At 48.5% G+C, this 16,154-nt stretch overlaps 1 protein-coding gene across 5 annotated transcripts in view; it reads right to left on the reverse strand.

Annotated features, from left to right (window-relative positions):
• Nucleotides 1–44: 44 nt before the first annotated feature.
• RNF24 (ring finger protein 24) overlaps nucleotides 45–16,154 on the reverse strand; it is a 93,374-nt gene continuing 77,264 nt past the window's right edge. For all 5 annotated transcript variants that reach the window (XM_032420066.1, XM_032420064.1, XM_032420065.1 and 2 more), the window contains 2 exons: nucleotides 8,837–8,916; nucleotides 45–7,925 (listed from right to left, as the gene is read on the reverse strand). In XM_032420066.1, the coding sequence (XP_032275957.1) occupies nucleotides 7,787–7,925; nucleotides 8,837–8,916 (219 nt within the window). In that variant the 3' untranslated portion in view covers nucleotides 45–7,786. The remainder of the gene's footprint in view (nucleotides 7,926–8,836; nucleotides 8,917–16,154) is intronic.

The following is a 16,154-nucleotide window of genomic DNA, read 5'->3' on the forward strand; positions in this document are numbered from 1 at the left end:
ACGTTTTTTTCTGCTGTGCAGAATAATTTAAAAAACTCTTCCCCTTGGAGATAGAGCAGCGTTTTATTTTGTGTATTTTTGTGTCTGCATCTCTGTTGAAGGCGATGAAGGGTCTGTATAAAATCAGCCTTTGAACCAGAAGGAAACCCCAGCCTCCTTGGCGCCTGGGCGCCTGGAGGGAAGGTTCCCAGGGTCGCCGAGGGAGGAGGGTCGGATCCCTCGGCACCTCTTGTGTTGGCCGCGTGGGGGCAGCAGAGGCGCGTAGCAGTCGAGCTCGGCGGCCTGCGGGGCCCGAGCGGCCGTTTCCCAGGGCACGTCCCGCCCCTTCACGCAGTTGGGCGCCTGTGGCTTGTGGGTGCTGCCAGCCTGGCGCAGGCAGAAGGGCTGGAGGGACGCTGCGGGGATGGGACTGGTGGCCCCTGGGTGGCGATCGGCTTCTCTGCTGCTGCCAGTCCTCGTGGCGCTCGGGACCCTCAGACGCATTCCCCACGGCCTCCAGAGACAGCGTCACTACCCACTTGCTGCTGCACAGTCGTGCTTCTGGAGCCCCTCGTGGCCCAGGCCCTCTCCGCTTGCTCCGCTCCGGGACGGTAGCCTGGTGCGAGTTCCTGAGTCGAACGGACATTGCCTGGCCTCGTCGTCAGTTCTGGCGGCTCCTGCCCGGCGCGCTGCCGCTCCTCAGAGGACGCAGGTGCAGCCAGGCCCCTCCCAGCCCCTGCCGCTTTCCCCTGTCACCGCGGAGTGTCCCTAAGGCCATCCCTGCACATTCTCGTCCCGAGCCTGATCCCAGTTTACGGCCACTTCACTCCCTCCGGCTTGTGAGATGCGTGTAAGTAAACTCCCGTCTCCAGGCGCCCCTGTCCTGGCCGGCCCGTCGTGAGGGGGCACGAGGGGCTCCCCCCCCCCCCCCCCCCCCCCCCAGGCGGTGGGGGTCGGGGGGAGGGGTGGCCCAAACCAAGATGGGCGAGGAAGGCGCCGAGGGCCGAGGCCTGGCGCGTGGTGGCTGGCGAGGGGGGCGGGAGTCCCGGTGAGGGGATCGAGGCTTGTTGGGGAGGCTTGGTTTGGGACTGTGTGATTGGTACCAGAAAGGCAGCTGGCTATTTTAATGGGAGATTTCAGGCCCGAGAGGGCTGTGTGTCTAGGTGGGAATTCCGTGAGTGTGAAGGCAGAGTGAGAATAACCGTCACAAGGTGGGCAGAGGAGAAGGCTGCCGAGAGAGTGGCCCAGTGAGGGCCGGCGGGGCTGCTGCCCAGGCCGCAGAGGGGGACGAGTTCTCCGGCACCTGCGTTCAGAGGAGGGTTAGGACGCGGTCCCGATGTGTGGCGGGGTCCGGATAGCCTTGAGGGGAGCACTTTTCCTCCAAGCTGTGGGGCCAGAGCTGAGCTGCAGGGGTCCCAGTGAGGGGTGGTGAGGAGAAATGGCAGTCGCCACAGGGTGACTTTGGACCAAGAGAGGTTTTTTTCTTCTAAGGGAATAATAGTTGGTATTTCCAAGCCTGAGGTGTAGCTAGAGGGGTGGGGTGGGGCTAGTTCCCCCACCTCAGCCCCCCCCCACCAAGCACACCAGTGGTCCGCATGGGTGAGACCACCGGTGTGTCCAGCCTCACTGTGCCCTGGGGCTCCAGTCTTCACCCTTGACCCCGCGCCCCACCCCACGGGAGGGTGCAGGCTGAAAGCTCGCCTTCATCACAGTCCCATGTTGCTGGTGACCAGCTCACTTTGATCAGAGCCACTCACCTTGGCTTTCCAACTCTTGCTACACAGGCTGAAGTGGGGTGTAGGTGACCTCAGGCCCCTCTGAATGACAAGGGTGCATACTCAACATACAGTATTTTCAAAACCTCTTTTTTATTTACATTTGTTTACTTCAATTACATGCATGTTTTGTTTTTAAAACAGGAGTAATTAGCCCAAAATGCATTAAAATTTTAAAATAGCAATTAAATATACAAAAATATAGCTTACAAAAAACTGCGAATGTTTAAAAATATTCTGCTGCAGAATTCTTAGTGTACAAACACGTCTATGAAACCTGAGGCTCAGCATTTCATAAACCTTTTTTTTGAGGGAGTTATACAAGATCTAGTGAATAAAACCCAGGGGGCTAAATAAACTACAGGATTTAAACTACCCCATTCCTGGCAACGATGTCAAGAAACGCAGAGACGACAGTATCAGGAACACTCTCGGAAGACCAGGCCCTCGCCAGGAGAGACTTCCCTAATCTTGGCCCTGCCTGCTCTGGCAGGGCCTGCGAGGGAAGGGGCACATGGAAGGACAGTGCAGCTGGCCCTAGACGCAGGTCCCCCAGGCTTGTACTGGCACAGGGAGCGGAGAGGAGCTTCATCAAACTACAGACAGGTCCCTTGACACTGGTGGGGACCACATTCGAGGTCCGTGTCCCTGAAGCAGGGTGGGTGTTCTCCCTGACCCGAGAGCCACAGAAGTGAGCACTAGATTGGTAAGCCAAGGGTGCGATGCTTGGTCTAAAACTGGAACAAAACTATTTGCATCTTGCAACAAGTTGGGCTTGCAACAAGTAAGGGGAACAAACTGTATGAGCCCCATTTTTCTCCTGTTATTCTCACTCAAATGGAAGCACATTCCATGGCATATGGGATCTTTCGTTCATCTTATCTACTAAAGAACTATTTCCAGTTTTGAACTGCAGATTTCACCATAACTTAGACATTGTGAATTGAGACACGTTCATCTCTTTTACTTAAAATTCGTAATGGCCAATGCGGAAGACATTCTAACCCAGAACGAGATACTCAAGTAACAGAAAGTGGCTTTTCACATACAATTCCTTTCAAGTTTCAGGTTAGGGGCCCAAGCTGCACTTTTAATCCAAGGGAAGGCAGGACGCCAGGGAAGTTGGCAAGGACCGAGGCAGGAGTCCACGCCCCTCCCCGCAGAGCTGCCTGGAGGAAGCAACCGTATCTCCTGCAGGGGCAAAAATGGACTTAAGACTTTTTTTTTTCTTTAAAGAAAAGATGACTGGTGGAGTAATTTCTATTGTCAAATGGAGAAGATTCTGTGGGAAGCATTTTCTTTTTAATGTGTGCATAAAGTGGGGTGGGAAAGGGAGCAGAACGCAGACACTGAAGTGTGTGTATCTATGGTTAATTTGGAGGAGACCGCCCATCTACCTGCTTAGCATCATCTGAGACATCGCCCCCACCCCCGCCAAGGCTGCCTCAGGCTTCAGTTGCTGCTGCTTCTCAAACTCCTGCCTCAAAAAACACAGGAGCTCACCTAAGAAATCATGGCAGTTGTAGCCAGACATCACCCCGTCAGATGGGGTTTGGTGGGGGCAGGGGCAGCTTGTCCAGGCCCTGCAAAGGCTGCTGGACCTGGACCAGAGGCCTGCATTGCTGCTGTCAGCAACAGAGCAGAACCTGCTCTTCGGTGTCCGTCACAGACCAGAAAGACAGTCTGGAAACTGGTTGTGCTTGCATATTATCTGAGCATCTGTGTGGTAAGGACCACGGAGGGATTGCTGTTTCTGCTTTGTATGGAAAACTAGAATTCCAGTATGCTGCAATCAATAAAAAAATAATGCCTTATTCAAAAAGGAATGTGATTGCAAAGACATCCCCCAATTATGGGCTCACCTTTTACAGATACTCTGCCTTCTGGGATGGCTCTTCCCCCATGAATAGGAATGCTCCTTGGATATACTTGTCTGGTATCACATAAGTTAAAAAAAAAAATTATGTAGACACACAAGCACACGTGTATACATGCACGTGCGTATTTATCTGTATATGCATAAATGGTCTCTGGAAGGATCTACCTGGAACAAAGAGTGGGAGTTCAAGGGCTTATGATAAAGTTGGGCTTGCCAGGTCAGGGATGCAAGGAAGACTTTATGATTTGTGAACTACACGAAGGGATTACCTACTCAAAAACTTAAGGAATAGCACTCAGGGAGCACAATGGGCAAAGATACATGGAAGTGACTAGGGAAGATCATGAGAGGCGAAGGAAGGGACCCAGGCAAACCCAGACCCCAGGGGGAGCCCCGTCCCTCAGGAGGCTCCTGCTGAGGTTTTGTTCCTTACCTGAACTACACAGGAGCCCCACGTGACCTGCATAATGATGCTGCCTATAATCAGGAGCTTCCATGACCCCAGGCCTACTGCCCACCAGGCTTTGGACGTGGCTGGTCCGCACAAGAACCAGCAAAGATGTTACTACAGTTCTTAGGTGGTAGATAAGGGAACCAGCTTTGAGAGGCTAAGTTGCATAAAGACACATGGCTGGTGAATGGCAAGGGGTGATTTCAAATCACTCTGAGCATTTTTTCTGTCCAGAGCTCTAGGGATGCCTCCCTGTGTTCATTTTGTAATTCTCAGCCTTTCAGAAAATTACTACAGTTCAGAATAGCTTAGCAGAGCAGGACCAGGCCATGGAGGTGACAGGCTCTGAAGTGGGGCTGCGGAAAGGGGCAAATCATTCTTCTGATGGGCCCAAGGGACTTGGCACTGGGGAAAAGGATCTGCATTTGTCAAGACGTCAAGAACAAGCTATCTGGCAATGATGGGATGTTCCCTGTATTCTTCCCCCCCAAGACTTCCCGTGGGCCATCTGCTCCCATCTGGCCATTTTGGTCTTGTCCTCTCCCTGCCTCGGTGGGCACAGACTAGAAGGACCTTACCTGCTAGGGACAGGCCCAACCAAATCACACTTTGGCAAAGGAAAGCAGCAGAGGACAGTACCTTATGCCTACTCATTCAGGAATCAAGTCAGGCTGGTTTTGTTCCCTGTTCCCTGCTTCTAAAGCCAGCTGCAGTCAGCTGTAACCCTAGCAGTAACTAGATAATGATGCAGCCACCCATGGAGTTCAGTTGGGGCTGAGTTATGTTCTTTTAACCCACAGCATACAAATAACATCCAATCTTTGAGCTGCTTAAGACACATTAAGAGAAAGTAAAAAAACTGCCATGTCACCAGCCAGTGGCCCAAAAGCAGACAGACCAAAGACCCTGTGTGTCTACAGATTAACAAAAGGTCACCAACAACTCACCAACAAAAGACAGATGTGGCCAAAGTGGCCTCACTCTAAGGTATAAGCCTGTGCCAAGATTATTAGGGGATCCTTAACTCATTCTTTAAAAAAGGCTCCAGATGGAGATGTAACCTTGTCCACAGAAAGCTGTTTTAACCAGAGTTAAAGGAAGATGGGAGTGAAGCGCGGGCTGCGGGCAGGCACGGCAGCGCAGCAGAGAGTGCTGGCGAAGGACCTGGACGCGGGGAGCAAGTCCATTCAGGCTGTGTCGCTGAGAGTCGCAGGAACTACTGTGCGTGGCCCTGGCCAAGCTGCAGTGAGACAGGAGCCAAGAAATGAGAGGAGCTCGAGCAGAGGGAACACGTTCCCCGCCCCCTGCCCAGCCCCACCCTGGCAGAAGAGCTGCGTTTACCAAGCCCTCCGCACTCACGGGCGTCGAGGTCACGTCGGCGGTACCTCGTGTGGGTTGGAGCCCGGTGGAGAGCGCACAGCATTCTTGAGCTTTCCTCTAACAGCTGGAGCTACGCACCAACCCTGTCAACCTGCGCTTCCTGTAATACAGGAAACGAACTCCTCTACCTCCCTGAACATACAGGGACTTGTGGGGTTGGTCTCATACTGACGCACAGGGACAGAAAAACGCCGCAACTGATCGGTTAGAATCCTGCTTGAAGCTGTGAGCTGAAATCATTTGCGGTTTAGAGCACGAGAATTCCTCCTTTGAGGGGAAAAATTCTCTTTTCTGTTTGAACCCCGCAATGACAAGGTGAGATTTGTCCCAAGGCCATTCCATGGGAAATGGTGGGTGTTGGCCACTAATGAGGCTAGTCCAGGCTTACTTCTGACACTGGTCACTGGAAACCTTTCACTGTAAACGGGGTGCTTTGCAGCATTCAGCTCCACTGTGCTACCAACACAGAACGCAGAAACGACGAGAGGAGGAATGCACGAAAAGTTCTTTTCAAGGATGCCCAACAGGCTAAGGCTTTCATATAAAAATATCCCACACTTCCTTGCCCTGTTTAAGCAGCAGCCAGTTGGCGTGCCATGAATAGGTCACACGGAGGAAACAGCCAATTCTGACCAACTGGATGTGTAATTTTCCAAGCTGGATTCTGCCCAGCACCTTCCTAGGCTAGTGGGAATTTTCCTCCTTCTCTGGCCTCAGCCACCTGAGCCAAGGACAGGTTCCCTCTCCCATTCTAAGATGGTAGAGGCTAGATTCCAGAAAAAAATCCCTGGAGACATGCTGTGAACAGAGTAGCAAAGCTTCCTCCATCCGCTCTCCATACCATGCGGACCACATTTCCAATGAGAAACTGTCCCCCTCACACCCGTGGAATGAGGCAGAGCTGTTGACAAGGAGTCCACCCTATGACAGAAGGAGGGCTGTGGAAAAGAACTTTCTATCTGACCCAAAGCCACTTCAGATAGCTAATTTGTACAGTATTCATGAACCCAAATGGATGGACTCATTTCTAGAAAAGTTGGACAGAAGAGCTAAAGAGCAGCATGCATTTCTCTCCTATAAAGACATTTTCAGTTACTTAAGTCTGAAGAGTGAGGCACACACCAGCGGGTGAAGAGCCCTGCAGTGGCTTCCTGACACTACTTACAATTTCAAGTGGATCCCCGGCTTCAGAATTACATTATTACATAAGGATCTTATTTGAGATGCTTTAAATTGTTAAAACGTCAACGACAGGCATTTTCTCTTAAGTAGAAACAGGGTCAGAGGGAAGAGAACAGGGAAGGAGGGGGGAGAGGAAGGGGTCAGCATCCTCTCATCTCAGCGGGGCCGGGAGGACTGGCCGTTCCCAGGAAGGAGCCCCCCCTTGGGAGCCATCTGAGGGGCTCACAGCAGCTCCTTACCAAGGCAGTGGGCTGAGACTAGCAGCTGTGCTGGAAGCACAGTGCACGTGGGGGTGCGGGCAGCACCCTGAGGCCCCCTGGGTCACACAGGAACAGCACGGGCTCAGAGGCCCGCCCCCGGCTCAGGCTCCTGATGGGCAGCTTGGCCGGGCCTCACTGGGGAGTCAGGGGGTAAATAAGAGGAAATGGCTTCTGACCAGGCCTTTCCAAGCGCATCTAATGTTTTTAGATGATATGATAAGCAAGTGTCGTGAACTTGAGGGAGAAGGGGTGGCAAGGGGCACTGCTGCTCTGTGGTAACCAAAGCCCTTGGGTTCCAAGATGACCTTATCAAAGGAACATGATGTGAAAAGCCTTGCTGGCACTGCCTCACCAATCACTGGCAACCAGTCGTGCTTCAGCTGAGGTAACGGCTGGTTTTACTTGGCTCGGGCTGCCGGGAGGGTCTGCTGCTGCAAAGGCATGCACGCTCTGCACAGAAGCTCATCTGTCCACAGGGTGGGGGGCGGGGGTGGCTTTAAAGACCTGCCCTCAGTTCCCTTCTCTAACAGTTCTGTTTATCTTCCCTTCTGCTTGATAAAGATTCACCTTGATATGGAGATAAGTATCTGGGAGACAGAGTAATGGCATCAGCAAGAGACCCTCATGAAATTTCTTGAACATAACCGGAAGGCTCATCTGTCATCCACTCCTCTTCTCTTGGCATGGGGTAGTGGCAGCGTGCTTTGGTTGTCACAAGACCCAGAAGTCTGGGTTTCCAGCTTAGCTGGCCCGAGTTCTTCATGAGGCAAAGGAAGTGGCAGCTGGTGCCCCAGGTAGAGCAGCCAACACAGAGACCGCTTGTGTTCCTCCTGGCTCCACATGGACGTCGGATCCCGCAGCAGTTTGATCCTTGGGGGAGCTATACAATGTTCTCTGCCCCGGGCAGGGGCCCCTGTGGGGGTCCACGGTCCTGCTTACTGTGCAGCTGTGCCAGCTGCAGAACTGGCATGTTGCACAGCGGACACACCTTCCGAACCTCCAGCCACTTAATAAGGCACCTGCAAAGCAAGACAACACAGGAGGAAGAAGTCAGTCCCAGGCTTGTGGCGCCTCCTTGAACACTTCTGTCCCTCATAGCCAGGGGCCTGTGTGAACACTCTGGTCCCAAACAGCTCCACCAGCAGGCGGACCAGAGCTTCTAGTCTTCCAAAAGGTGATACTAAGAAACCACAGTCAGCATGCTATATCCTCAAATTATCCATGACGTGTTAATGAAGTACACTGAGGATGGTGGTGGAAGTAGAAGAAATAAAAGTTTTTAATAGAAATAAAAACACAAAATTGTCAGAGAAGAGGGAATACTAATATGTCTGCATGGCAGATGGCCTCACTCTACCATTTACATTCATACTTTATTTTGATTTAAAATAATGACGGTTTTGATTAAAGTAAGTTTTTAGGAATAGAAGCTCTCATTGAGTGGCTCAGTCGTTAAGCGTCTGCCTTCGGCTCAGGTCGTGATCCCAGGGTCCTGGGATCGAGCCCCACATCGGGCTCCCTGCTCCGCGGGAAGCCTGCTTCTCCCTCTCCCACTCCCCCTGCTTGTGTTCCCTCTCTCGCTGTGTCTCCCTCTGTCAAATAAACTAAAAAAAAAAAAAAAAAAAATAGAAGCTCTCATTGGAAAGTTTCAGTTAAGTAGCTGTTTATAGCCTGGGCTCTAAGCAGGTGTGGGCTTATCTGGTCGTCTGCCCGAAGTCCTGCCTGGTGGTCATGTTCCACCACCCTGATCCCTCCTAAATGTCACATGTGTACACACACACACACCCCTCACCCTTAGGGTACGTTCCGCTTTCTGCATTATAGACCAATCATAAAGCTGTCAAGCTTGTCTGGCACTGCCCCAAGCCCACGAGTTGCTTGATATGCCTCAAACTCAGGTCCCTTTAAATAATTCCACACCAATACTCACTTTCTGTGGAAGGCATGCTTACATGGACAAATGCCCAACTCATCTCGAGGCTTGAAGTCTTCTAGACACACTGCACAGAGCTGAAAGACAAATTCACAGATGAGGCAAAGTGTCTGCTAAGTACTCTCTCATAGGCCCCAAAGTCAAGTGCAGACCCCTGAGGCCAGCCATTTGAAGGGACTTAACAAGGTCCCATGACTCCTTAAGTGAAAGAAACAGGCTGGAATGGACCAGGTCTTCCGAAGAGGAGTCTCCTGCTCTTCCTGTCACATGTCTTCAAGATGGCGGGCAGACAGGAGTAGACCGCAAAAGGCAGCTTCCTTTACTTCAGTGCATCAGAAGAGTCTCACTTAGGTTTATTCTCAGTAGACAGGCTGAATATAATGCAATTTTCCTGTGGTGGGTGAGGGGCTGACTTTCCCAGGGAATGCCTGTTAAGCAGCACAGCCCCTAAGGGGGATGCCTCATGCTCTGGGGCAGGCCCTGGTGGTCTTTGGTTTTTCATAATGTAGAAACTATAAACCATGGCACAGCCTGCAGTAACATGCTTTTTTTTTTAGATCCTGGGGCCCCTCGCTTTGGCACTGTCCTGTCAGCGTCTGTCATATATAGAGTTATTCAAGAGTCACTGAAGTTAAACTTATGAAAATACACAGATGGGGCTAGGATCACTCTTTGACCGGTGGCTAGGCTCCACGGCCTGGAAGGAGGCCTTCTTCACAGCCAGATGCTGGGTTCCAACCACTACTTGGGCACATACTAGTGCCCAGGGACATCAAGTATCATTGCATATACCCACTTTACAGATGGGAAAACAGAGGCTCAGAGCCATAACCACCTTGGTGAGTAGCCGGCCCTGGCTGGGGACCCAGGTCCATTGCACTGATGTGCTGCTGTACTACTTATCTCCTGCCCAAAGGTTGAACTTCTCCCTGCTTGCTTCCCTGTCCATCTCCAGGGATCCTGGTTCAACCATCACCATTTCTTGTCCATCCCATTGACATGACCTCCTGTTGCCTGTATCTTAACCTGTAATATGTAACCCAGTCTTCTTAGGTTATGTGACAGGACACGTGGCTCTTGGTGCCCCGTGGCCAGTGCTGTGAATGTTGGTTTTCCAGCACCCTTCTCTGGGAAGCTCTCGGGCTTGTGTATACAACAGACAGGATCCTCACAGGAGGAGGAGGAAAATGGGTCATTGTCTTAGGTTCAGCATTACTGTGGAGACAGCAGGGGAGAAGGCAGAGGACAGTTAGCCTTGGCTCAGACACCCACTAGCTGTGGGACCTCTGCCATCATGATGCCTCTCAAGTTCTGTTTCTTCATCTGTAAAGTGGGGACACTACCTGCCCCACTGTCATCAGTTCAGACGAGGGGCAGGGCTGAGGAGGCAGTAAGGCAGTCTACTAATACTAGTTGTTTTTATTTATGTTTACATTTCATGATGGGAACACTTTCTTTTTTTTTAAATTTTATTATGTTAGTCACCATACAATACATCATTAGTTTTTGATGTAGTGATCCACAATCCATTGTTTTCGTGTAACACCCAGTGCTCCATGCAGTACGTGCCCTCCTTAATACCCATCACTGGGCTAACCGATCCCCCCTCCCCCCTCCCCTCTAAAACCCTGTTTGCTTCTCAGGTCCATAGTCTCTCATGGTTCATCTCTCCCTCCAATTCCCCGCCCCCCCCATTTTTCCCTTCCTTCTCCTAGTGTCCTCCATGTTATTCCTTATGTTCCACAAATAAGTGAAACCATATGATAATTGACAGAAATTCTCTGCTTGACTTATTTCACTTAGCATAATCTCCTCCAGTCCCATCCATGTTGATGTAAAAGTTGGGTATTCATCTTTTCTGATGGCTGAGTAATAATTCCATTGTATATATGGACCACATCATCTTTATCCATTCATCTGTTGAAGGGCATCTCGGCTCTTTCCACAGTTTGGCTATTGCGGACATTGCTGCTACGAACATTGGGGTGCATATGGCCCTTCTTTTCACTACATCCGTGTCTTTGGGGTAAATACCCAGTAGTGCAATTGCTGGGTCATAGGGTAGCTCTATTTTTAAATTTTTGAGGAACCTCCACACTGTTTTCCAAAGTGGCTGTACCAACTTGCATTCCCATCAACAGTGTAAGAGGGCTCCCCTTTCTCCACAACCTCTCCAACATTTGTTGTTTCTCTCCCTGTCCATTTTTGCCATTCTAACTGGTGTAAGGTGGTATCTCAGTGTGGTTTTGATTTGGATTTCCCTGATGGCTAATGATGATGAACATTTTTTCATGTGTCTGTTAGCCATTTTATGTCTTCTTCAGAGAAGTGTCTTTTCATATCTTCTGCCCACTTTTTGACTTGATTGTTTTTTTGGGTGTTGAGTTTGAGAAGTTCTTTATAGATTTTGGATACCAGCCCTTTACCTATAGTGTCATTTGCAAATATCATCTCCCATTCTGTGGGTTGCCTCTTTGTTTTGTTGACTGTTTCCTTTGCTGTGCAGAAGCTTTTTATCTTGATGAAGTCCCAAAAGTTCATTTTTGCTTTTGTTTCACTAGCTTTTGGAGATGTATCTTGAAAGAAGTTGCTGTGGCCGATGTCAAAGAGATTATTGCCTATGTTCTCCTCTAGGATTTTGATGGATTCTTGTCTCACATTGAGGTCTTTCATCCACTTTGAGTTTATCTTTGTGAATGGTGTTAGAGAATGGTCGAGTTTCATCCTTCTGCATGTGGCTGTCCAATTTTCCCAGCACCATTTATTGAAAAGACTTTTTTCCATTGCATGTTTTTTCCTGCTTTGTCAAAGATTATTTGGCCATAGAGTTGAGGGTCCATATCTGGGTTCTCTATTCTGTTCCATTGGTCTATATGTCTGTTTTTGTGCCAGTACCATGCTGTCTTGGTGATCACAGCTTTGTAATATAGCTTGAAATCGGGCAACGTGATGCCCCCAGCTTTGTTTTTCTTTTTCAACATTTCCTTGGCGATTCGGGGTCTTTTCTGATTCCATACAAATTTGAGGATTGTTTGTTCCAGCACTTTGAAAAATGTCATTGGAATTTTGATCGGGATGGCACTGAAGGTATAGATTGCTCTGGGTAGCACATTTTAACAATGTTTATTCTTCTGATCCATGAGCATGGAATATTTTTCCATCTTTTTGTGTCTTCTTCAATTTCTTTCATGAGTGTTTTGTAGTTCCTAGAGTATAGATCCTTTTCCTCTTTGGTTAGGTTTATTCCGAGGTATCTTATGGTTTTTGGTGCTATTGTAAATGGAATCGTTTCTCTAATTTCTCTTTCTACAGTTGCGTTGTTAGTGTATAAGAAAGCAACTGATTTCTGTGCATTGATTTTGTATCCTGCCACATTACTGAATTGCTGGATGAGTCTAGTAATTTGGGGGTGGAGTCTTTTGGGTTTTCCACATAAAGTATCATGTCATCTGCAAAAAGAGAGAGTTTGACGACTTCTTTGCCAATTTGAATACCTTTTATTTCTTTTTGTTGTCTGATTGCTGTTGCTAGGACTTCTAGTACTATGTTGAACAACAGTGGTGAGAGTGGGCACCCTTGAGTGTTCCTGATCTTAGGAGAAAGGCTCTCAGCTTTTCCCCATTGAGGATGATATCCGCTGTGGGTTTTTTATAGATGGATTTTATGAACTTGAGGAATGTTCCCTCTATCCCTATACTCTGGAAAGTTTTAAACAAGAAAGGATGTTGTATTTTGTCAAATGCTTTTTCTGCATCAATTGAGAGGACCATATGGTTCTTCTCCCTCCTCTTATTAATGTGTTCTATCACATTGATTGATTTGAGAATGTTGAACCACACTTGCATCCCGGGGATAAATCCCACTTGGTCGTGGTGGATGATCCTTTTAATGTATTGTTGGATCCTATTAGCTAGGATTTTGTTGAGGATTTTGGAATCCATATTCATCAGGGATATCGGTCTGAAATTCTCCTTTTTGATGGGGTCTTTGCCTGGTTTGGGGATTAAGGTAATGCTGGCCTCATGGAATGAGTTTGGAAGTTTTCCTTCTGTTTCTGTTTTTTGAAACACCTTCAGGAGAATAGGTATTATTTCTTCTTTGAATGTTTGGTAGAATTCCCCAGGGAATCCATCAGGCCCTGGACTCTTGTTTTTTGGGAGGTTTTTGATCACTGCTTCAATCTCGTTACTGGTTATTGGCCTATTCAGGTTGCCAATTTCTTCCTGTTTCAGTCTTGGCAGCTTATAGGTTTCCAGGAAGGCCTCCATTTCATCCAGATTGCTCAGTTTATTGGCATATAGTTGTTGGTAACAATTTCTAATAATTGTTTCTATTTCCTTGGTATTAGTCGTGATCTCTCCCCTTTCATTCATAATTTTATTAATTTGGGTCCTTTCTCGTTTCTTTTGGATAAGTCTGGCCAGTGGTTTATCAATCCTATTAATTCTTTCAAAGAACCAACTTCTAGTTTCATTGATCTGATCTACTGTGTTTCTGGTTTCTAATTCATTGATTTCTGCTCTAATTTTAATTATTTCTCTTCTAATGCATGGCTTAGGCGTCGTTTGTTGCTTTTTCTCTAGTTCTTTAAGGTGTAGAGTTAGTTGGTGAATTCGGGATTTTTCTATTTTTTTGAGTGAGGCTTGGATGGCTATGTATTTCCCCCTTAGGACCGCCTTTGCAGTATCCCATAGATTGTGGACCGATGTGTTTTCATTCTCATTGATTTCCGTGAATTAAGTTCTTCTTTGATTTCTTGGTTGACCCAAACATTCTTGAGCAGAGTGGTCTTTAGCTTCCAAGTGTTTGAATTTCTGCCAAATTTTTTGTGATTGAGTTCCAGTTTTAGAGCACTGTGGTCTGAGAATATGCAGGGAATAATCTCAATCTTTTGGTATCGGTTGAGACCTGATTTGTGACCCAGTATATGGTCTATTCTGGAGAAAGTTCCATGTGTGCTCGAGAAGAATGAGTATTCTGTTGTTTTAGGGTGGAATGTTCTGTAAATATCTATGAGGTCCATCTGGTCCAATGTATCATTCAAAGCTCTTGTTTCCTTGTTGATTTTCTGCTTAGATGATCTGTCCATTGCTGAGAGTGGAGTATTGAGGTCTCCTACAATTAACATATTGTTATCAATATGACTCTTTATTTTGGTTAACGGTTGGCTTATATAGATGGCTGCTCCCATGTTGGGGGCATAGATATTTACAATTGTTAGATCTTCTTGTTGGATAGACCCTTTAAGAATGATATAGTGTCCTTCTGTGTCTCTTATTACAGACTTTAGTTTAAAATCTAATTTGTCTGATATAAAAATTGCTACCCCAGCTTTCTTTTGAGGTCCGCTGGCATGGTAGATGGATCTCCATCCCTTCACTTTCAGTCTGGATGTATCTTTAGGTTCAAAATGAGTCTCTTGTAGACAGCATATGGATGGGTCCTGTCTTTTTATCCAATCTGCAACCCTGTGCCGTTTTATGGGAGCGTTTAGGCCATTCACATTGAGAGTGATTATTGAAAGATATGAATTGTCATCATTGTTGCCTGTGAAGACGTTGTTTTTATAGATTGTCCCTGTAAATTTCTGTTGTATATCACTCTTGGGGTCTTTCTCCTTTTATAGAACCCCCCTTAATATTTCTTGCAGGGCCGGCTTAGTGGTCACATATTCTTTCAGCTTCTGCCGGTTGTGGAAGCTCTGCATCTCTCCATCCATTCTAAATGAAAGCCTTGCCGGATAAAGTATTCTTGGCTGCATGTTCTTCTCATTTAGTACCCTGAATATGTCTTGCCAGGCCTTTCTGGCTTGCCAGGTCTCTGTGGATAGGTCTGACGTTATTCTGATGTTCCTCCCTCTGTACGTAAGGAATCTCTTGCCCCTAACTGCCCTTGAGATGGTTTCCTTGGTTCTAAGATTTGCAAGTTTTACTATTACATGCCGGGGTGTTGGCCTGTTTTCCTTGATCTTAGGAGGGGTCTTCTCTGCCTCTAGGACTCAAATGTTTGTTTCATTCCCCAGATTAGGGAAGTTCTCAGCTACGATTTGCTCAAATACATCTTCTAGTCCTCTCTCTCCACTCCCTCCGGGATTCCAATTCTGACATTGGAACGCTTCATGGTGTCACTTATTTCTCTGATTCTATTTTCATGGATTCTGAGTTGTTTTTCCCTGGCCTCCTCTTTTCCCTTTTTATCTATTATATTGTCTTCCAGGTCGCTTATTCTCTCTTCTGCCTTAGTTACCCTAGCTGTTAGATTATCTATATTGGATTGGATCTCATTGATAGCATTTTTAAGTTCTCCCAATTCACCTTTTATTTCTGCCCTTAGAGACTCTATGTTGCCATTAATTGATTTCTCCATTCTAGCCATTGTCTTCACAATTGCTAGCCTGAATTCCATCTCCGACATCTTGGTTATATCTGCATCCATTTGTAAATCTGCAGCATAAGTCATAATCTCTGAGTCTTTCCTGTTTTGGGGGCTCCTCCTCCAAGTCATTCTGTTGATGGGTGTTTGAGGGAATGTATAGAGTCCAAATTATTGACCAGAACCCAAGCAAGATGCACCTGTTTTCTTGGGACCTTAGGGTTGCTGGCCTCTTGTTTTCCCAGCCTGTCTTCTGTGGGAGGGGCCTGCCACGCTGTTACTCAGGCAACCCTGTTTGGGCAGAGTTGCCCTGTGCCCCTGGGCGGGGGATGGGCTCAGTGGCAATCAGTTTTTGGGGCTTTTGTTCTCTGGCGCCTTTCCCTGGCAGCTTTCCATGTCTCTTCCGCGAGTCAGAGCAGAAGAGACTGTTTCCAACCCTCTGCCTCAGAGCAGAGAGATAGCAGTCCGTTCTTCAGTGAGCTCTCCAGGCCACACTGTCTCCGTTTCTGTCCGTGCTGCTATAAATTGCAGCGTCCTGGGTTGTGTGCCCCTTCCCAGCGCTCCCAGTCCTGCCTCTAGGTCCGGGCACGTCTCTGCCCTTTGTGCTTCTAAAACCGCCAGGTGCTCCCAGTTCATGCGCGCGTGCGCGCGACTCCGTCGCTCCGGGTTTCCATCCCGGGGGCCGCAGTTCGCAGGCGCGACTCCGACGCTCCAGGTTTCTGTCCTGGGGGCTGCAGTTTGCCCGCACGACCCCGCCGCTCCGGGTTTCCGTCCCGGGGGCTGGAGTTCGCAGGCGCGACCCTGCCGCTCCAGGTTTCCACCCCGGGGGCTGCCCTGAAGTCCTTTCCCCGCCGCTACCGGTCTGTGAGTCTGTGCCCGTCCCCAGCACGCGAGGCTGTCACTCACCAGCGGTGTAGGATCCCCACAGCCAGGCACCCTCCTA

Source organism: Phoca vitulina, unplaced genomic scaffold, assembly GCF_004348235.1.
Source record: "Phoca vitulina isolate PV1807 unplaced genomic scaffold, GSC_HSeal_1.0 scaffold22, whole genome shotgun sequence".
NCBI lineage: Eukaryota > Metazoa > Chordata > Mammalia > Carnivora > Phocidae > Phoca > Phoca vitulina.